Source organism: Parasteatoda tepidariorum, chromosome 1, assembly GCF_043381705.1.
Source record: "Parasteatoda tepidariorum isolate YZ-2023 chromosome 1, CAS_Ptep_4.0, whole genome shotgun sequence".
NCBI classification, from domain to species: domain Eukaryota; kingdom Metazoa; phylum Arthropoda; class Arachnida; order Araneae; family Theridiidae; genus Parasteatoda; species Parasteatoda tepidariorum.
The window spans coordinates 9,003,652-9,028,063 of record NC_092204.1 but is presented as its reverse complement, the minus strand read 5'-3'; the positions used below and the strand labels follow the sequence as shown (position 1 = coordinate 9,028,063).

Below are 24,412 nucleotides of genomic sequence, written 5' to 3'. Positions count from 1 at the left end.
CCAGAATTTTCTATCTTTAGCTATTTAAGCTGATATTATTCATTTGCACTGCAGAAAAGAAAGAAACTTCCATCCCATTGTTTTCATCACAATGTGTTCGAAGTTTCAGGTTTCTTGCGTCTCAGAATTTAATAGAATTTATCTTATTTATTTTTGTACAGAATTTCTGGGAACAAACTCCGAAAAGAAAAGAGAAATGTATTTACAATTTAAATTACACTTCAATTGTTTATGAGAATTGCTAATAAAATATTTAAGTTTATATTCAAATTTAAAGGAATGTTTTGAAAAATGTAACACATGTTGTTACACAAATTCAAATAAATGCAATAGGATCTAGATCAGTGGTTCCCAATGTGGTCCCTACGAACCCCCAGGGGTCCGTGGTATCATTCAGGGGATCTATGGAAAATTAAAACTGATTTGGGTGTCCCTGAACAACATTAGGGGGTCGGCGTAAGGTTTAATGTAAAATAACAAGATTGTGATAGATTATTATTAATATTTAAATTAAAATAAATTAAATAATAGCTGTTCTTACATCCTAAGTAAAGTATAAATACAGGTGGGTGCTTAAATTACAGTATGTTACTTAAGTACTGAACGTTATGTAATACCTTTTGAGAATGAACATTGACAAAACCTACTTCCACTGAGTTGTAGTAACAGTGGTGTGTATAACTTGTTTTAATGTTATTATTAAAACTTAGTCTATGTTAAATTTACTTCAATAAATTTAACGCTAACAACTAAATAATAAAGGAATAACAATGAAGAAAATTGAGATAATTCCTCAAAAACGAAAGTGAAAAATAAAAAAATCTAGACACCTATTATTTAATAACACCTATTATTTAATAAACAAAACACCTATTATTTAATAGTTCTTGATGGCGCCAGCAACTTAAGTTTATCACAAGCATTACACGGTGTGAGAAGGGCCAAAAATAGGTTTAATACATTAACGCAGCTGCGCACTAACTTGTCTATGATATAAACGAAAACTAAAGGAAGTCGTACATCTAATCAGTCATGTAGTTCTATGTTATGCTGATACGAAGTGTATAAATATTTTCTCAGTCTTACGCAAAAAAGATGTTTTTTATTGTTCGTTGAAAGTTATGGTATAGTTGCTTTTTTAGTATTGTTACGCAGAGAGTGTACTTTTGTTACAAAAGCATATTTGAATAAAATTTATATTTTTTGAAAAAATTCACATTTTTCAATATCCCGTTAGATTATTTTTTTTATATAACGTTGGATTATTTTTTTAATTAAAAACTTAGGAAGAGATCGTAATATTTTTTTTTAAATACAGATGTTTTTTTGTAAGAAGTTAATTAATGATAATTATATTTTATTCAAAAATTGCATGAAATTTAATCCTTACGTCAAATAAGTAATTTAAAAGGGCAAATAATTAATTTAATGAATTTTTTTGTAAGAAGCTAAATATTTTAAAGTCCTTCACGAAGGCAAATTTCTCCCAATACTCGATCCAGGAGTTTCCTTGTCTTCTGGATTAAGTTCAAAATTACAAAGCTACGAAGTTGAACCCTAGTAGTCGTAAGCACATAGAATTTGGTCGGCTGTTCAACGATGGTTATAAAATTTAAAAGTAATGAATCATTGAGCCGGGGTCGGGATAGCCTGGTTGGTAGGGCACTGGGCCCATGTCCAAGAGGTCGTGGGTTCGATCCTCACTGGTCGAAGACTCCCCGTGTAATAAATGGTGACTGATGCACGTTAAATCTGTCTAGTCGCAAAGTCCTCCATGTTCCCATAACAAATCATACCTCTGGGGGTACTTGTGTTCTGGATTGGTTCAAAATTACAAGGCTATGGAGTTGAACATTAATAGTCGTAAACCCAAATTTGGGTCAGCTGTTCAACGACGGTTAAAAAATAAAATAAAAACATTGAGCCGGACGTAAGTACACTCATTAAATCTCACAAAATTCATCAGAGTAATTATTTTTTATATATTTTATTTTAAACAAAAGCTATAATTTCAATAAATACTTCAACGAATTGCTTTTTTTTAATTTGCAGTTTTTATACTATGCATGTATATATTTGTAATTTTTATACTTTGTAATTTTATGTAGTTTTTCACTTGGAGGTCTGTGGGCAAGTTTTGATTATAAGTCAAAAAAGTTTGGGAACCACTGATCTAGATGATTTCAACGTCAACAGTTTTCATTTTAAACTTGTTCTGACATTAGCAGCAACACATGAGAGCACAAAATGATTGTCGAGGATATTTTAATTTTGATTCGAGAAAGCAAGAACACATTAACTACGCATATTTAATATTCGGTAATACATTTAATACAATATTAACAATTTAATACAATATATAATAATTTAATACAATACTTTCTGAAGTAAATGTCTTATATTTCTTTAAAAAAAACAATTATTTGCGTTGAGTAATCCTTACAAATCGTTCAAAGATTTTATGAAGTTCAAGTATTTCGCTAATTGGCTGCAATGGTGGCACAACTCAAAAAACACGAGTTTTGGACTAAGAACAGGTGTAAATATGAAAATACACATTTTTTTCAGCAGCAATACTAGCACAACTCAGAATTCAACTTGAAGGTAATCTTCGTTTAAAGCAAAATAAAGCATTTATTATGCATCTTCATAAGCAATGAAAACTCTAAACCCACTTATCCCAAAACATGATTTTTTTAGTTGTGCCGCTATTGTAGCCCATGAGCGATTTGTTCAATTATTCATTTCTAATGCTATTATAGACATAAAAAATACTAAAAAATGAATTAAAAAATTATTTCAAATGACTGGAATTTTTAAAAAAATGGAATTTAATTTTGCTGAAAGAATACTTAATCTGAATTTTGAAAAATTTATTGGTTTTATTTGTGAAAGAAATTGTATTTTAAAAAAAATACTTGGTTTTAACGAACTAAAATAAATGTTTTGCTACTTGTTTGGATTTGCTAAAATGTTTTGCTACTTGTTTGGATTTGCTAAAATGTTTTGCTGAAGGAAAACGGAATTCTTTCTCACATTTCGTAAATAACTAACCTCTTACAGTGATGTAAACGCTTCCCTTCGCGCTTTCGCCTTCTTTGTTTCTGAGGGTGCACGTGTACCGACCTTCGTCGACCATTCTTTCGACTTGTCGAACAAGAAGTGTCCCGTTGGGATAAACAGTCTGCCTATGATTGTCTGGTAGGCGAATTCCATCTATGGAAATTTAAAATAAATAACTCAATAAAAACACATTAAGTACTGAGAAATAATTTGAACAAATTCAGTTATATAAGTAATATAATGATGCGAGCAAATGTTGAAATATTAATTCCAATAGTTTATTTCTATTAAAACTGCGTTGTATTTATTATAAATAAAACAAAGTTTCAATAACTTAAAGAAATAAAAAAAAACTCTAAAATTAGTTTTTATACTTATAAGAAATGGCATCTGTAAAAAAATATTAATATTAAGTTTATTTTTATTGCTGCTTTGCGCTAAAAAGTTATTTCAATCACTGATGTTATATACTATATACTTTTTATTTCAAAATTTAACATGATCAACATTTGAGGAGAAAAACCAGCTTGATTGCTTTATTATTTGGGAAAAAAATACCATAACGAAATTGCATTGAAGGGAGTTACCAAATTTTTAATATCGTGAACTTCTTGTTAGAAACCGTATACACTATCTACCAATAAGTATTTGGACACCTATGCAAATGACTATATCTGCGGTCCTGAGATAGGTCACGCCCTCCGACGATATATATCATGTACGGCATTAATCCCATGCAAGATGCCTGCTGCACTATTTTGGATGACAATGTGCTTCCTACGATGCAGCAGTTTCACGGGGTGGACTCCTGTTACTTACAGGACGACAATGCCAGCTGTCATGTCGAATGGACTGGCTGGTCCAGAGCCCAGACCTGAACCCTATCGAGAACCTCTGGGACGAGTTGGATTGCCGAATAAAGGGGTGTACTACCCGTCCAAAATCGGTGAAGGAACTTACATGTGTTCTCCAAGCCTAGTGGAAGAAAATATCCCTAGCCGTCGCACAAGGACTTGTGGAAAGTATGCCCCGGAGGGTTCACGCTGTAATTGCCTCTCGTGGAGTGCTCTACCAACTATTGATTATGAATAATGTTTGTTTTTCTTTTCAGTCACGCGTGTCCAAAAATTTATTGGTAGATAGTGTATGTAGGCTTCAAAACCAGATATGAGCACTATTTTCTCTTGAGTCACCCTTGACCACAAGCTCTTAGTATATGAGTAAGTTATCACTTATGAAAAGAAACTAACTGTTCATACGTCTGATGAAGTTGCTTAAACGAGTGTCTTAAATGTTATCGCAAATCCCATTTTGTATGTTGATGAGTACCAAAAGTTTAAAATTAGACACTAAATGAAATTTCTGAATAACATTCGTAAAGATAAAAACTAAATTAGTAACTTCGATTAAAATTTTGGCCCCCAACTAAAAACCTATTAGTGGCATATATTATAAATTTGTAACATCCACAACTAATTTTGTGTTACTAGGAATACCTGTCCCAGAAAAGTATGTGTATTTAAAAAAGTACTTTCTATGTATATTAGAATGTTGAGAGATTTTAAAATATTTAAACAATTTAATTCGCAGATATTAAGTATATTCTGCAAAAATTGTTAACCTAGACCAGTGTTTCCCAAACTTATGACTTTTGTGTACCCTTTCTAAATTTTTCGTAACGCTGTGTACCTCTAATAAAAAAATGAATGTAATTTTTACTATAAAAAATTGCACAAAAGCTAAAAATCACAACTGGCTGTTTGACACAACTAATTATTAATTGTTACTTCTGCAACAAATAGACAACAGAAAAATACGTAATCGTGAATTTTCATAGCTAGATTTGTTTTTTAAAAAAAATTGTGACATTTTCATATGTTGCAGGATAATTCGCATAAGAACGCGTACCCCCGCTAAACTGTTTCCGTACACCTGGGGGTACGCGTACCACACTTTGGGAAACACTGACCTAGACAATCGTGTCTATGGGGAAAAAGACGATTCGGACACAATATAATTTCGCATAAGTAGTATTCAGAAAATGAATGTACGTAGAAAAATAAGGAAAACATAACAAACATAACAGAAACAAAAAACATAGGAAATCCCTTATTATGAAAAATAAAATAGTAATAGTTTTTTTTCTCAAAACAATGTTAAAGTGTATAATTTAGAAAACAAACACTTCAGATTTAAAAAAAATAGAAGTATGTGTTTAAAGTATCATGTTTTTCGTTTCAACCAATGACCATTACATTTCTAATCAAAGTTCTTTCTTTTTTTTTCAATAAACATTTATATTTAATTAATGAAAGTATTTTTGTTCACCTAAGCAACAAAAACAAAACAACTTCTTTGATTTCAACGATAAAAAAAGACGCATTTGGAGAATTGGAGATGTGGAATTTTTCGGAAGTTTCAAGTAAATTACAGTTCATTAAGTGAATGCGCTGAAGAATGTTGTCTGTAATACTGTAAGATTCGAAAATAAATAAAATCTAATGTTCCGGCTCTAATGAAGATTCCTTTCAAAGTACCATAGAATGAAATGAGCTCTAACTATCTTTTTCAAATCTTTGATTTATTCGAAGCTGCTTAATGTTTTTTTTCTACCGAAAAATTTCAGTTTTTTAAATATAAATTTACCGAAACAGAAAAGTACTTTTTATCATAAAAAAGTGTTTAAAGTGTTTCATGTCAGTTTAAACAGATATTTCTCCAAATATAATAACCCCATTTGTATCTTTGAGGTAAGAGAAACATTTAATTAAATAAACATATGTTTTGATTTTATAAATGAAAAAAAAACACAACAAATACCATCGTACAACGTGCAAAAAACATACTATCCTGAATAACCTTTGCTCTAATGAACGGATCGTCATGTTTTCAGACTCAATCTTAATGGTTCAAGTGTCTAACCTTAAATATGTAATTAATTTGTAAAAAAAGATATTTTAAGTCCAAAGTCCGAGGCAAAAACGTACTTTCTCTGAGTAAAGCCATTTTTTTATGACAAATTTGGATTTCTGACCCCCCGAAATATAGTAGTTAGCAGTAATCTAGGAAATATTGTCCCAATAGTTTGGTCATGAGAGCTGTCCAAAGTTTAGATCCGAATATGTTAACTTTATTTTTTCCGTATTTCGCCATATATCGAGAACTTTTCGAGCGAATTGAAAAATTTTTGCTCACAATTATAAAATTTGTTTCTGCATCAAATATGAATCTATGCAAAAAATGACTTTTGGTAATCATTTATTATTTAATACTAGTCGAATTTTTTTTCAATATATGGTATATAATTTTACCATCATTTCAACGAATGTAATTATACATTGCAAAATACCAAATATAAGTGAAATCGAACGAACAGTTCCTGAGAAATGGAATTTTAAACAAAGTCAAAATTCCTTTCTGAATCTTTAAAGTTTATTGTTAAATTTTTTTTCCTCAAAAAATAAAACTATGAGCCTTATTGGGTAGAACACGCGTAGAGTTTGTCACGTCAGGCAGAAAATAATTCCCTCTTAAATATAAAGTATCTCCGGATATATTTATAGTGCGGCATTCAGGAGAACTCCTCCAGACTCCCGTCTCGCGTCGTGGCGGGTACTATGGTTACGAGGAAAGGTCACTTCGAATAGGGGTGTGGGGTGAATAGTTTTGTCTTAATCTGAGTAAACCAATCGACGCCTTCTTTCCTCCATTTCACCCCCATTAAAAATGTGCTCGAACTTGTTACCATAGCGGCAGACAGCCCCAGACTTTCAGACTGGAGGAGTTCTCCTCAAAGCCGCACAGCATTTGTGCTTAAATATGGAATATTTTTGGGAGAAAGATGTGAACAATCCTGAACAAGGTTGCTATTTGGCGATCGTATGACAAAAATAATTCTTTCGCTATCTCTATGTGCATTTTTTTAACATTAAATATTTCATAAATTTGATGATATTTCTCTCTTTTGAGTGAATAGTTTGTCCTTTTTGAGACATTTTGATGATTTTGAGACATTTAATTAACTTGAGTAACGAAAGGTATGATAAAAGGCAGATGATAAAACGAAGTATAGTTTGTCTAAGCTAAGAATGTCCGCTCCACAATGTCTGAGGCCGTCTGGTGCTATGGAAACAACGCATTTTAGGGAGAGTAGCTTACCTCTAGGACTACAACAATAGACTGAAGAAAGATATTCCCTTTTTCTCGCCAACCTGAGCCGAAACCATTCCAAAACAGTGACCTCGCTCCTCTACTTCAAATAGTCATACCTCGTTACCACAGTCACCGTTCCAGGTCCAGACGAATGTCTGGGGAGTTCTTATTTTAGACAAACTATAAGTGACTGAAAAAGAATTCACTGTTTACGTTAGGCGCGCATTAAGTTCAGTTTCAACCTCATTTCAACCGAGGTTGTTCAATTTCAACCTCGGCGACTTTTCTCCTCTTACCCCCTCGCCAAAGTGAACTCTTCGTTCGAGGAGGTGGGACCAAGTGCCAACTCCTGGTGAACGAACTATAAATTTCTTTCACAAATTTAACACTTCCAACCAATACAACTCTTATAGTACAAAGTGTTCCAAACAATGATGCTTTATTTTACAAATGACACAGCAAATTATTTCCTTTTAAATGGAATATTTACCTCTCTCCCAGGATATTCTATGAATCGGATACCCTCCGGCAGGACACCTTATTTTCATCAGTTCTCCGGCAACAATTGTCAGGTTCTTCATAGGTCTGACGAAGGGTGGTCCGGGTATCCTAATCCATCTGCTATGCTGAATCTCTCCTGCGTCGTTTTTTGCTGAGCATGTGAACTCACCGGAGTGTTCAACATTGGCTCTGGATATGTTCACGTAGCTCACTACAGTATTTTCCAAAGTGACATAATCTCCAGATCTAAAACTCTGATCTTCGGGTACCTGTTTTTATTATTTTATTATATATATATATATATATATACATAATTGACACAATGTTCAAAAATTAAATCTATGTTATTGAGCAGACAATTAATTCCTCTTTTCTATTAATATATACATTTATATGGATTAAGAAGAAATAAAGAATTTTAATTCAAGCTTCCAACAATGTTCAAAAATTAAATCTATGTTATTGAGCAGACAATTAATTCCTCTNAAAAAATAGTGCGTGGAGTCCCTCCGCGCGGAAGAAGTTAAACTTCGCAACCTGCGACATTAATTGTAGAAGAATCAGCAGTCGTAGAAGGATCACTAGTTCTATTCAACGACTCTTTTTCCTGCTCCGCTCGCTTCCGTGCTCTGTAATCACGGTAATATTGGGCATTTTTCCCTCGAGGACCTCTTGAACCAGTGGAAGTGCTTGTGGAAGTGCCTCATCGTCTCGCCGTGGAAAATTTTTTTGTATTAATAATGTATGTGAATGCGTCATAATGTAATTTCAAAAGAGAAAACCTAACAATCAATTGATATTCACAAGAGACGTACCTAGACTTAAACTTAAATCCGTCGCATTGTCAGTGGGATTGTTTTCACTCATTTTTTACAATTGTTATCCACTAAATTTGAAAATAAAAAATAATACCCTATTAAATTATACTAGGAGGCTTCGCCCCCTGCTCGCTGGCACTCACCAACCCTCGGAACTGCTTTCGCAGTTCATTTCGGATTGCTTTGCAATCCGATGCTCGCCTTACTCGCTCATTGGATACGTTCTTAACGTCTAGCTTTTGTATACTTTTTGAACACTGAAGTTCCGAAAACTTTTCACTGTAGAAAATTCTAAACCTGTGCATTTCAATGTTAATTTGAAATTGCAAACAGTTCACATATTTTTCTTAATCACACTATTCTAAATTTTAGTTGTTGAGAAAAGTGACTATTGTAAGTTTTGTTTTAAAGTCTTTCCCACCAGAGGGCTAAAACCATGTGATGTAAAACAATATGAAATAGCGCTGAACGCCGGATGTAAAGCATCGACTTCGATGAAGATAATTTTGTGAGAAATTTTTTGATAATTCGATGAGAATTCACCCGATTAGACATATGATTCTCACTACGTGCTCCTGCGCACCGAAGCCTATCGATTAAAACGTATTAGCGTTTTATATAATATAGATAAGCCATATGATGATCACTACGTGCTCTTGCGCGCCGAAGCCCATCAATTAAAAATGAAAACTGTTGCCAACGCGAGAAAGAAATATCATCGGTTTTATTGATACATACATACGTATTAGCGTTTTGTATAATATAGATGTGTATCAAAACAAACTAAAAAAATATTTATAGAAAAACAATACTTTTATGCTAGTGAGAACCAAAGTAATATGGAAATGAATGAGGGAAAACTGGATCCTACCACGTGATTTCCCGGCCAATAAAAATGTAGCGTTAAACGTTTAACGCCACCTTGTTGGAAGTCGCATAAGAAGTATAACTTCAAAAAAAAAGTTTTACAAGATTCCATATGAAATCTGATTCACCAGATGATACTATTCAGCTTTATTGTTTTTACGCGACAGAAACCGTTTTCAATTGTTTACATTCGTGTATCAATGGGTTAACTTAGACGATACATAATATAAATTCGACTATTGAATAAATTAGATGATATATTATATAAATATAGAATATTTATTATATCAGGAATTATATTAGTAAATTATAATAATTAGACCAAATTATTGGACGTACTGTAGTTTTTTTTAATAGTTACATGTTTTGCAAAAGTTTATGGGCAATACTTTTATATTTAAACATGTATGTAATGGGTTTTTATTCAGGAGATTTTTTATATACTTCCTATTCGTATTTATTTTTAACGTATTGCATTACAATGTTAACCAATTGATACACGAATGTTAGCAAGTGCAAACGTGATTTAGTCGCGTAAAAACAATAGAGCTGTATAGTATCTCTTGATTATTAAGAATTTGCTGAGAATCTTTATAGTGCGTCTAATAGTTTGGTCGCGGACTTTAATTAGTAACTATACAATAACTTATTGGTATTTCTTATTTCTCTTAAAATTTGGTATTTTTTTGGTATACTCAAATTCTATTCCATGGAAATCTGACAGCAAATTTAAAGGAATATCAGATTTTACAAGATTAGTTTGAATGCGAATTTATTTTATTTTTGTATATATTTTTCTAAATCCATTTTTTGTTGTTATTTGCATAAAAGTTCCCTGTCAGGGAAGGCCTGATGAAGTCCTTCAGGCGTTCCCTGATAGGGAACGCCTGGAAGATTCAGGATGTCGCCTGATGAAGTTCTTAATTGCATTCTGGTTGGTTCATTTTTTCATTCCAATTTGCTTTTCTATATCAATGTAAGTTTAATTTTCTATTCTCAATTCATAGGCACACAATAGTTTGTAATATATACCTGCTCGCCATCCAGAGACCACGTGATTTGAGGGAGGGGATTTCCGGAAGCCGAGCATTTTAACGAAACAGGAGTGCCCGGATTAACTGTCATATTCTTGAATGCATGAAGAAATGCTGGCGGATTATCTGAAAATACAAATTCAACATTAAAAAATAAAGAAATTGAATCATTTCTTTAGAAGTTCACACCATTTAAAAAATTATTGTTTAAATCGAAAAAAAAACCATCAGACATGACGTAATAATTAAGTGTGGCGTAATAATTCGCTCATGGGCTGCAATAGCGGCACAAGTCAAAAAAATCAAGTTTTGAGATAATTGGGTTTAAAGTTTTCATTGCTAAGCAAAAAGTATAGGAAATGCTTTCGTTTGGTCAAACGAAGATTACCTTCAAGTTGAATTATGAGTTGTGCAAGTATTGCTGCTGAAAGAATTTGTATTTTCATATTTGTTTTACATGTTCTTAGTCCAAAACGCGTGTTTTTATACTTGTGCCACTATTGCCCACGAGCGAATTGGTTTAACATAATTATCATTTTCATTATTATGCTAACATGTATGCAAATTTTTATATAATAATACCAACTCACGGAACATTAAAAAAAATGATTTAGTTCAAATGATATATATTTTTAAATAAACACCAAATAACAATTTTTGCTCTATTGATAGTTAACCCTTTGTCTTTGCAGTGGGACAAAAACTGTTCAACAGGTTTTTGATAACAATAGAAACCCCTAAGAGTGTAATTGTTTTTGTTTTTTTAAACTGCGCGGATTTCATTCAACCATTTTAAGTTTTGCAAAGTAAAAATGTGAAGCATATTGGTTAACTGTTACAGACTCAACAATTTGTATGGCTCCCCTTGACTGAAAGTTCTTAAAAAAGCTTTTAAAAAAAACTAAAAGTAAGTTTTTAAAAAATAAGTTTTAAACTTTTTAAAAAAACTAAAAATAAGTTTTTTTAAGAAACTTCCCATAGATTCATATAGATTACTTTAGATCCATTTCTCACAAATTATTTTATTAATTTTGATTCATAAAATTATGTGTTCAATAAAATACGCCAACTCCTTAAAATACTTGTTTTTTTTCGATTGATTTTTTTATATTAATTTCAATAGCATTCGAAATAAAGTTAAAAAGATGAAGACGGAAAGATGTTACGGGATATAAAAGAAGAAAATTGAAAATAACCCTGTGGAAAATTAGAATTGATTTTACATTACATACTGGAGCATCTGTTATTTGTTCGTAGATAAAAAGGATTAATCATGCCTGAAAGTAAGACATATTATTGAATTATCGTATTCTAATAATAATTGAATTTCCTGACAATTGCCGTCTAATTTTGCTGCAAGGAAAATATGAACGTTTCAATTTAACTTGTTAATTGCTCGATCATTTTTTTAATATTGTAATTGGTGTTATTTAGTAGCAAATTATGAACATTCTGAAATAATTATGCTTAGTATTATTCATTTCTATTTGTTGTTTTTTCTTTAATATTTAATAGATAAATTTATACGCGATTTTCGATAAAACTTTACAGATTGCAAAAATAAAATATGGACACGCTTTACATCACCAAAAATAATGCTACAAGTGCTTCCTAAAGGGTTATAAATTAATGTACGATAAGTTCTTGTTTCGAATTACTAATTAATGAGTTCACATGAGAGAATTTTTTTTTATAACCGTCGTTGAACAGCCGACTCAATTTTTGGGTAGACGACTACTAATGTTCAACTCCGTAGTCTTGTAATTTTGAACCCAATCCAGAAGACAAGGAAACTTTTGGATCAAGTATTGGGAGAAATTTGGACTTTCCGATGGAACTGACCCGCATTTGCGTTACATGGAGAGGAAGACCACGAGAATCTCCCACTATTAGCCCGACGGTAAGGGGACTCAAACCCATGATCCGTATAACACTGAGGATATTTCACGTCAGCACTGTGGTCGGTGCAAGCTGGATGCGGAATTCGTATCGACCAGCCATCGCCGGGATCGAACCCGGTTCACCTCATGGGAAGGCGAACCCTCTATCCCCTGAGCCATCGTGGCTCACAGGAGAGTATTTAAAATGAATGAAATTGAAACAAAACCAGGAGCAACAGTACAAATTTTAGTGGTTGAAGGTTAGACATAATCGGGAGTAAGCAAATGGTGATTGTATAAAAGTAATCGGGAAGGTCGTATTTTAGGTCGTCGCCAAAGCCTCCTATAACTGAAGTTTTTTATAGGTAGTCCGATCAGACTACTATGAAGGTAAAACATTTTACGAAAGAGCCATTTAATAGAAAATCTATTAAAAATTTGAAAGTCGTTGCAAATATATGTCTTAACAGTTTTGTAATTTGTGAATATGATTGGTTTGTCTTAGTTATTTCTCAACCACTAATTCAATTCTCTAATATATGAAATACATATATCTCAATAACTTTTAAAATAGAAATTGGGGTCATGCGCTCAACAGGTTCACTTTTTAAATAATCTGCGCAGACTACCCATAAAATCCCGTGTGGAGGCTTTCTGATGTATGTCCGAGCTGACGAGACTCGGGGCAGGAACTCAGCATTGTTTATGATTAATTTAAAAACTAAATAAACATATTCAGCGTAATGAATTTTAAGTTACTTGAATTGTTCTCTAAAAGAAAAACAATTGTGAGCTGACACATTTTGTGCTTATTTTTAAAGTAAGATCAGATATTGGGATTTAGTCTAAGCATTTGCCATTAATGAATATGATAGGGAGAAAATGAATGCAAAAATTCTACAAATTATCGAGGTATCAATGATTTAATGACCACCTGTTTAATAATTTTTGGCTCAACAAAAGTTTTGGAATTATTTGAGAAAAAATTATGTTTAATAATTGCCCCACAAAAATGAGCCTCGAAGATTGTGATAAGGAAAACAGCATCCACAGGAAGATCGACATACACTTAAAACTCCACAGCAGATTGTCCTTTTTCACAGCAGATCGTACAATAAACAGCAACAACAAAAGCGTACGTGCTTAAAAATATCTCAGCATGCCGAGCATTCTAACCCCAAGTTTAATTAAATCCCGAAATAAAGCACTAGTTTTAAAGGCAAATTCTCTTTATATCTCCAAAATCCTAAATGCTTCTCTAAAAAAACGAAAATTAGGAATAAAACGTTTTGAAACTTTTCATAGAAAGCGAGCAGAAAAAATGTAAAACAGTAAGAATTTTGTTAATTTTTAATTAATATTTTTCAAAATTCTAAAGTTTTCTAGATTTTATCTAAATTTCTATTACCTGAGCCGCGATGGCTCAGGAGATAGGGGGTTCAAATTCCAATGAGGTGAACCGAGTTCGAATCCCGGCGATGGCTGGTCGATACGAATTCGCATCCAACTTACACCGACCACAGTGCTGACGTGAAATATCCTCAGTGGTAGACGGATCATGGGTTAGAGTTCCCTTGCCGTCAGGCTAACCTTGTAAGGTAGTCGTATTCTTCCTCTCCATGTAACGCAAATGCGTTCAATCAAAAAGTCTTCCACGAAGGCAAAATTTCTCACAATACTTGATCCAGGAATTCCCTTGTGTTCTGGATTGGGTTCAAAATTACAAGACTATGGAGTTGAACATTAGTAGTCGTAGACCCTAAATTATGGTCAGCTGTTCAACGACTGTTATAAAATAAAAAATTTTATTACCTGCAATCAGAAGCTGGGCTATTCCTTGTGAGGAATCCTTGTCATTGCTGACGAAGCATTGGTATAAGCCATGATCATCTCTTCGCACAGACGTAATCATCAACTGGTTTCTGGCGATAACTCGGATTCGGCCACTGCTAGTGATGAATTTGGCGTTCTTGGACCATCGGACGCTAGACACTGGATAGCCTCTTATGCTACAGTTGAAAGTGACACTTTCCCCTATTCCGGACACTTTTTCATGAGGATACACCGACACGGAAAGTTTTGCTGAAATGATACGATGAAAGTATAATGAGGTGTTTCTTTATAAGATAGAATTTTAGATACAATAAGAAAGCTTCCAAAATTCCACTGACAAGAACAGATCTGTAAAATTTATTCTTCGAAAATTTGGTAAGCTTTTGAACGACAAATATTTTATTTCATATTCATGACCCACACTGAGAAAAAAAATTGTTGGACAAAACTAAAAGAATATGATAAAACTTACCATATTTTTGACACATGCGAGAGCACCAAAAAATTCTATAATTTTCTCGATCATTACTCGATTTTTATATGAAGTTAATTTAAAATATTATATCAATTTGCTGATAATTACAAATTTTTGGATCTGGTACAAAAGATATAAATTATAAAAAAAAGAACAAAATCAACAAAAAATTGTGACCGCCTTATTACGATCACTGGTTACCCATTGGTCAAATACTTTTTCTCTCTGGATTGACTCCGTTAAACATTTCAATATCATGGGTTGCAAAAACTGTCATCAATTGATGTTTGTCATCGAATTGATTTTCAAATCTTGCCTATGTACGTGTTTCAAGACGTCACAAAATACTTTTCCTTCTTCAGCATTCATATTTATATAGAAATCACAGTCAAGCCAGTAATTATACGTTAATAATAAAAAGAATATTAAAATACTTTAAATTACTATTATGTAAATACATTAAAAATGACTGCTGGTGAAAACAAAAAGAAAAACAGCAGCGGTCGCCATAACAACGCATGTAATGGCGGCGCATGCGCACTGTTTACTATTACTCTCGAACACAGTTGAAAAGTGTGCGGACGCCCTCAAATCCAAACCAAGACCCATTTTGCCAGTTGGTAATAATATAAATCCTATTTTATTTAATAAATCCTATAAAAGTTAGTATTATATTGTAAGCGAAAACAAAAAATTATATTCATCAATTAAAAATATATATGTTGTTGTTGTAGTTCATTTACGTCGCACTAGAGCTGCACAATGGGCTATTGACGACGGTCTGGGAAACATCCCTGAGGATGATCCGAAGACATGCCATCACAATTTTTATCATCTGCAGAGGGGATGCATGCGAAGGCGAGCACTTTACGGTAGAACAGTTTAGCGAGGACCAATACCGCACACCCTCGATCCCTAGGCAGACTCATCCAAGTGGTCACCTACCCGCACTCTGACCGCAGCCAATGATGCTTGACTTCGGGACAAAAATATATATGAAAAAGTGATCATGTTTTTAAAATTTTCAATGACTACTAGCAGTTCACGGTATATCTGAAGATCAGTGCATATTCTTACGTTTCTTTTATGCCGTAGGTCAAGTGCAACCGTCGGATTACGCTGCTGTACTCGTCGGCAATATGATGTGACGGAAAAATAGTGACTAGCGACGCAAGACAAATTTCTAGATCCGTAAATTTTCTTTTTAATACCTTTTAGATATTGTATTTTTTTTTAATTTAACTCTGTCACGTTTGAGAAATAAATGCTACCTGATACTTCCAGAATGTTAAGATAATATTAACTTATCGAAAAGTGTTTCACAGTATCAAGAAAAAATATTTATCCCGAACATTTATCATCTTGTTTTAAAAAAAATAAATCGCAACATAGTGAGTAATGACTTTATAACCAAACATTCCTCGAAACGTGGATGAAAAATGATTTTTCGTGAAAACTTTAAATGAGAGAAACTTGTGAACTTAAAAATAAATTCGAATAAATATAAACTCATACATAAAAGAGAATGAATAAAAATAAATTGCCTTTGAGAAATTTTTCTATAAAAGTGTCTTATGTACGCAGAAAAAAATTTTGTTGAAATAACTGAACTTGTTCGTTATTGACACTGCTGGAGAAAAATAACCATAATTGTGATAATCAAACGAAAATATACGGTATTTAAACCATTTATGTGACATTTTTCTTCCGCATGGTTACGGTTTATTCGGGTTTTCAAAAATATAGTTCACACATTTAGTAAAAAATCCAAAGGTGAAAAAGTAAATTTAACCTAATAAATTTATTTGATTCCGTGATCTAAGATATAGTGATTACATTACCAACTTATACCATACTTACAACCAAGCAGTTTGATGATAAAATCATATCTTACTGTCAATTTTACCAAACGTAATAAAAAAAGCAATTTGGTAAAAATTATCATGCTTTTGGACGTTCTCATAGAGCCAGAAACACGATAAATTTTACTATAGTCTGAAGAAAAAAAATTGTTTTCAATGTAATATTTTGCCTTTCCAATTAGTTTAATGCACTTTCTTAAATCAGTTTGGAACGAACGACTTTTAAAGGAAGAAGTAGATGTGCTCTGTGACCTAGACAAAAATTTCAAAAGCATTTTTTGAAAATCAACAATGCAAAAAGTATACCAATAAGCGTTATCGTTATTTTGTGTCTTAAATGCAAGAAAGATAAGCAGCAGAACTGAAGAAAGTCATAACATATTATTATAATTATCTTTATATAATATTACAGTTTTTGTATTTTTTTGCCACTTGAGACTTTTTGTGTCAGATTAAATATTTAAACTATAATACTTTGAAAATACACTCTCAGATATAAAACTTTCACTTTTGACGATTCAACAATCCTCGATCTATTTCGTCAATTTTATCGGCGAAATAGATCGTCGTCAATTTTATCAATCAATTCTTTCAATCAAATCAATTTTTTCGTCAATTTCATAATTTCGTCACGAGATCACATCATTTTTGACGAAACGTGAACTCTCAAGCATATGACGAAAATCTGGCTCACCTCATGGGAGGAAACGCAATATCCCCTGAGCCAACGCGATCTTACCAATTAGAGTTATAAATATTGCGTAAATCAAGTTATAGGAATAGTAATATACTTAAGACTTGTAATTTCTGAATAGAATCAATATAAAAATACAACGCTAATATATTATTGAGAAAATCTTAATTTTGTTCAGCAGTAAAGCTCACAAATTTATGATCTTATTTGGGACGAGTTTAAAATGTATGTACTAATATATCATCGCAAAAAATAACTAACTAAGATATCATGTAAAATAACCAAATAAAAAAAAGAAATTATTTAAGTTATATTACTATCTTAAATAAATATATATAATATACAAATATATATTGCTTACGTTTGCTATCTTACACAAATCAAAAATAAATTTTGGAGATTTTACAATTATTTTTAATTTAAGGAAATTTTAAGATAAGTTATTACCCACTTAAGTATCTCTAAACTATAGTTAATAAGTATTAAAAAAATAATTAACCACCTCTATCTTCGCGTCTCCAATGACTTCGAAGCAGTTTCAAACATTTTTAAATTTAAACTCAGCAGATAAATTTTCTTTTTAAACTTGTTAATTACCCGGCGAAACTATCTTAACAAGTTGCTGCTCAGATTTATTGATTGTTATTGCGATAACTTGAATTTTATTACACGGTATGATTCATTTTTTTATGCCCGGTATATACATTGATTTTTGACAAGTTAATGTCTGTAATTTTTAGCGAAGACTTCAGCTTACATTTTTATGTAAAGAAAGATTAAGAATCAAGAAAAGGAATTTTTATTTAATTGCTTTAAGGTTTAATTCCTGAGGGATATTAAATTGCAAATGGATTTCGGCTCATTTCAGTCTAATAGTTAATTCGGATCATTTATTTACTATTTATAAAGATGATCAAATTCGAATGCGTGAAAGACAAATTATTATAAGCTACATTCATTCCCTTATTTCGTTTTATTTCAGTCTAATAATTAATTCGGTTCATTTACTTACTATTTATAAAGATGATCAAATTCGAATGCGTGAAAGACAAATTATTATAAACTACATTCATTCCCTTATTTCGTTTAATTTCTGTCTAATAATTAATTCGGTTCATTTACTTACTATTTATAAAGATGATCAAATTCGAATGCGTGAAATACAAATTATTATAAACTACATTCATTCCCTTATTTCGTTTCATTTCGGTCTAATAATTAATTCGGTTCATTTATTTACTATTTATAAAGATGATCAAATTCGAATGCGTGAAAGACAAATTATTATAACCTACAATCATTCCCATATTCATTAAACTACTGCATACTCGAAAACTGTATTTAGATATAGTTATGCAGTTGGATCACAAATTTTTGATTGAAAATTTTTTTCTCAGCTTATAAATTTTGCCAAAATTGTGGTATACAACATTCTTCATTGAGGCAATATTGTTGAATGATTCTTGTAAGTAAGAAAGTAATTACATTACAATGAAATCAACTCGATACCGCAGATCATTTACTTTATAACTGCTAACTGGTGCACTTTCCTTACTTTTGATTCCAGTTATCGAAAACTACTAAGCTGATTATAAGCAGAAAGACGCAACAGAAGAAAATTGAATAATACTCATTAATAATAAATTATTCAATATGTAATAACAAATTATTCAATTAATACCAAATTATTCAGTACGCAATACCAAATTATGCAATTAATACCAAATTATTCAATATGTAATACCAAATTTTTCAATATGTAATACCAAATTATTCAATATGTAATACTAAATTATTCAATTAATACTAAATTATTCAATATGTAATACTAAATTATTAAATTAATACCAAATTATTCAATATGTCTCTAAAAGCAACAAAATGAAGTAGAAAAAATATTTTCTTGGCACTTATAAGAAATCAAAATTCGAAAAATGGTCATCACTCTGAATAATTTTTGTTCTAATGATCGTATTTTCACGAATTAAGCACTAATCTTAGAGATCCAATTGAAAGTGATACTTCATACATGGTAATTAATTAGTGTAAAAAACAGGGGCGGACAAAATAGGGGAAACTCTTCCATATTATTACATTTTTTTTCTTCATATTCTTCAAATGCTTAAAAAATCATCTTATAACTTCAGAAATGTTTATAAGATGCGATTTATCATACTTATCAATGACATCGTACCTCTTAACACTGCTGCGCTTGATTTATAAAAATATTTTAACTCAACTTTCAGTCGGGAAGAGTTCTTGAGGTAGATAAACAGTAGATGTTTTTGAAAGCATCTGTTTATTTACTCTTCATTATATTTCCAGGATATTTCTCCTTAAAACTAGATGTTTTGATTCAAACAGAGTATCATTTTTTTTTTAAATCAAGGATATATTCTAACCAAGTCATACATTCTTAATCTGGAATAACTTTGAGACAATACCTTTCCTTTCTTTGTTAAATTATGTTCACTTCAAAATATATTTCTCTTATTTAATTAAAAAAAACGCATGTCTTATTTGATTCACAAAAATCTATGTAAACAACGTTTTATAAAATTTAAAATTAATAATTTTGAATAGAGTTGATAAAAGATAAAACTAGGATATAATAAAAATACAAAATTTCGCCATAGGACTATCGCTTAACTTTAAACAAGCATTTCACATAAAGTGTTTGGAATTTAAATTGAGAAAAAACATTTTAAGCGAGCTTCTATCACTAAAATATTTATTCTTAAGTAATTCAGTCCTCTTACTTATTTAAAAATTTTATTTACTCCAATACATGGTTTAAAACCTCTCTCTGCAGAAGCCAAGTAAAAAGCTTTGAATTGAATAGTTAAATTTTAAATAGTTAGGAATCTCAGAATTCTTCCGGAAGAAAAATAAGAGTTTTAAACTGGCAACCGTAAAATTACTTTTCAAAAAAGATGTTAGACGGAGGCATTTTTGTTGGAAATAAATGCTTTATGTTATACTTTATAGCTTGAAGCACTGATGCGTCTCAGTTATTTATTCCCTTAAATTCACAAACTAGTGCCTCTTGAGACATTCCATGAAGTCTCACATCTTCCATGGGTAGAAAAAAAAATTACGAAAAACACGTGTTTACTTTTCTTTCTTTAAAGTTTTAGAAAGTTACTGTAAGATGGTAGCCTCTCGATTTTCTGATATCCAATTTTTCCGACGCGTTTTTCATTTTTAAAGAAAATCATATTTGGAAAAGTTGAAGAGATCATTTTATATTTATAATTGTAAAACCAGTCAATTCATGTTGTCATCAATTGTCAACTTCATACCCTTGCAATTTCAAACCTGCGAGGAAAGATGTTATCCACTATGCCCACCCATTTTATATTTTATAATTGAAAAACAGTCAATTCATCTTGTCATCAATTGTCGCATTCATACCCTTGCAATTTCAAACCTGTGGGCAAAGATGTTGCCGACTATGCTCACCCATTTTATATTTTATAATTGAAAAAAAGTCAATTCATGTTGTTATCAATTGTCAACTTCATATCTTTGTAATTTCAAACCCTTTGTGAAAGATGTTATCGACTATACCAACCCATTTAATGTTTTATAATTGAAAAACAGTCAATTCATGTTGTTATCAACTGTCAACTTCATATCTTTGTAATTTCAAACCTGTGGGCAAAGGTGTTGCCGACTATGCCCACCCATTTAATGTTTTATAATTGAAAAACAGTCAATTCATGTTGTTATCAATTGTCAACTTCATATCTTTGCAATTTTAAATCTGTCAGGAAAGATGTTACCGACAATGCCAACCTTCATCTATCAAAAGGTACCTCAAGATTGAATCAAGTTAGCGTGTCTTATATACTAGTGAATTGATGTTTAATAATCGTAGTGATAGTTACACCACAAATATTGGTGGGTGGTGGAGGAGCATCATGGCGTAACTACCACTACGATTATTAAACATCAATTCACTAGTATATAAGACACGCTAACTTGATTCAATCTTGAGGTACCTTTTGATAGATGAAGGTTGGCATTGTCTAATGACTATTGTAAGATAGTAGCCTCTCAATTTTCTGATATCCAATTCTTACGACGCGTTTTTCATATTCTTTTTTTTAATTTTTAAAAGAAAGCCATGCTTGGAAAAGTTGTAGAGATCATTTTATAATTGAAAAACAGTCAATTCCTGTTGTTATCAATTGTCAACTTCATAGCCTTGTAATTTTAAACCTGTGAGGAAAGATTTTATCGACTATGGCAACCTTCATCTGTCAAAAGGTACCTCAAGATTGAATCAAGTTAGCATGTCTTATATACTAGTGAATTTATGTTTAATAATCGTAGTGATAGTTACACCACAAATATTGTTAGGTGGCGGAGGAGTATTGTTCAAGTTAGCATGTCTTATATACTAATGGATCGATGTTTAATTGTTAGTATTGTTCAAGTTAGCATGTCTTTTATACTAGTGAATTGATGTTTAATGATAGTAGTGGTACTTTTGATAGATGAAGGTTGGCATTGTCTAATGGTCTTCTCCTACAAATCTAACCCATAAGGCCATGAAACTCATTGATTGAGACTTGAGACAAACTCATTTTTATAGAGCAATGTTTGATTGAAGATCGACATTTTCGTTATAAAGAGATGAAAAACACTAAGACATTTTATGATTCGAACAACGTCAAAGGGGCTGGAGGTGGTATCAGGTCACATGTGAATCGACCAGCCATCACTAATAATGATACCTGGTTTACCTTTTTGGTAAACTAACGTCTGTGCTATCCCAGCTCTTATGGATTTAACCTCCTGAAATCCAACTCCAATATATTCTAAATTTTTGATACAACTTATTAATTAAATAATGCATTAATGTTTCTTTCTGTTTGTATGCTATTGGATTTACCTTCGTTGATCAAAATTTTTAATTACTGTTAAATATTGCATGAAAGGCAAGAAAATCGATTCAAGTAGACTTTAGAGAGTTTTCATTGATGGTCTGACAGCTCAGGGGATAGACATTAACTTCCTTTAGAAGATTTTCAATGTACTCTCTAGCTGGCAACTGTCCTCCAGTTATTTACTTTAATTAAAGAAAGAGCCGCAATGGTTCAGGGGATAGAGCGTTCGCTTTCCAGTGAGGCGAACCGGGTTCGAAACCCAGTCGATACGAATTCCTCATCCGGCTTGCACCGACCACAGTGCTGACATGAAATATTCTCAGTGGTAGAATGATCATGGGTTAGAGTCCCTTTGCCGTCAGGCTAACCGAGATCTTTCTCTCCTTGTAACGCAAATGCGGGTTAGTACCATCAAAAAGTCTTCCACGAATCCACATTTCTCCCAATACTTGATCTAGGATTTCCCTTGTCTTCTGGATTGAGTTCAAAATAATAAGGCTACGTAGTTGGACATTAGTAGTCGTAAACCCAAAAATTGGGTCGGCTTTCACCAACGGTTATAAAATAGTATAAAAATAAAAAAGATGTTCACTACTACTTTTTTTGTCTGTTTCTTGACCTTTTATTATAAAAAGTAGCATATGGAGCTTTCAAGGCAGTTCTGCTTCATTGCATTCTTCGTAGATGGCCTGGCCATCTCTTATTCGGTATAGTCTAATTAATTTTCTGATTTCATCAGTTTTATATAACTTGTAGAATTCAAAGTTGTATCTTATCCTTCATAGATCTTATCCTTCATGTATCTTATCCTCCCCACTGTAACTAATTCCAAAAAACAGTTCTGAGGACTCTTTCATGTATTGAGAGAGCAATATCCTCTTTTGTTGTGAGAGTCTATGTTTCCGAAGTATGTGTTGAAACAAAATTAACAAGTGTCCATTTATTTTTGACTGTTTTGAAACCATGGTAGTTGTAAATGGTTAAAAAAACGGATAGTTTTGATTGATGGTTTTTTAGCCATGCAAGTTGTAAACGGTTTCAAAACCGTAAAAGTAAAAAAAAAGTGTTCTTTACCCTGAAATTTACGGTTAATTGGACGGACAGACTGCAGCTGGTTATTTCACCGTAATTTTAGAATAAAAATTTCAACAGTGTGTATATGTCTTTAGAAACAAAGTAATACTTCAATTTCTTTACTCGATTAAATGAGATTTAAAGAAGCTTCTGAGAGCATAAATGCATCGATTAGCTGTCGAAATTCTCTTTCTGTTTTCCACATTAATTTCTTTTTGGCAATTAATTTCAGATCCTAATAGTTGAAATGTTTTACAGATTCAAACTTATGGTTTCCAATTTCAAAAATATAACTAGAGATATATCTAGAACATAACTAGAGATGCCTTTATCCAAATACCTGCATTTTTTTATTATAATTGATTATAAAATTCATTTTCCTAGTATCATATTTCAAAGCTATAAAGGATTCCTATATTTCTTTTGCAGATCTTGCAATTACATTACCTAAATCTATAGAAATGCAACTTAATATCCGACAAATATGCAAAGAACGAGAAAAAAATATATAATTTTTCCTAGTGTGCAGATTCCAAAGCTATAAAGGATTCCCATACTTCTTTGGCAGATCTTTCAAATTAATTCTATATTATCTGCATACGTTTGGAAAGTTTTAAGGGCTTATAAATATCGCATGTGGTGGTTTAGTGGATTTTGCTTTATGACCTTAATATATAGAAATGCAGCTTAATATCCTGCAAATATGCGAAAAATGAAAAACAAAAATATAAGTTTTAATTTTTATGTAATTATTAAAATAGCTAAAAATCATAGTTAATTTAACTTATTTGTTTTTTCCACAAAAATGTACATTTTACTGTATTCATTAGTTTACTTTCTCTTATGCTACATACTGCTAAGTTAAAAATTGCATTTTCGGTTATCAGGTGGTGCTAGAAAATTTAGAAAAATAATATTTTTATTTTCTAATCAAGCATACAAAGTTTCCATACTTGATAATAATCGTTATATAATAGTACAGTTATTTTTCCGATACATTTCCTTTTCCTTTAGTACATTAGGAAAAATGTGTAAACAAAGTTCAAAAAATTGTTATTTATTATGTTATGTTATGTTATGTTATGTTTATTATGTTAAAAAGTTAATATTTGTGCTAAAAAGTGCATTTTCTTACTTTAGATATTTGTGTTTTAATCGTTTCTTGCACAGTTACTCAGGCTTTTTTTTTACATACCTTCTAAAATCAGCTTTAATTATATTAAACCTAACTATCTAAACTACATTAGGTTAACTTTTAACATTT

At 31.6% G+C, this 24,412-nt stretch overlaps 1 protein-coding gene across 1 annotated transcript in view; it reads right to left on the bottom strand.

Moving 5' to 3' along the window:
- LOC107444320 (cell adhesion molecule Dscam1-like) overlaps positions 1-24,412 on the bottom strand; it is a 159,371-nt gene that overhangs the window by 60,519 nt on the left and 74,440 nt on the right. Inside the window, exons 5-8 of the mRNA XM_071177538.1 lie at positions 14,128-14,397; positions 10,434-10,561; positions 7,706-7,985; positions 3,055-3,216 (exon numbers count right to left, since the gene is read on the bottom strand). Of these exons, the coding sequence (XP_071033639.1) occupies positions 3,055-3,216; positions 7,706-7,985; positions 10,434-10,561; positions 14,128-14,397 (840 nt within the window). The remainder of the gene's footprint in view (positions 1-3,054; positions 3,217-7,705; positions 7,986-10,433; positions 10,562-14,127; positions 14,398-24,412) is intronic.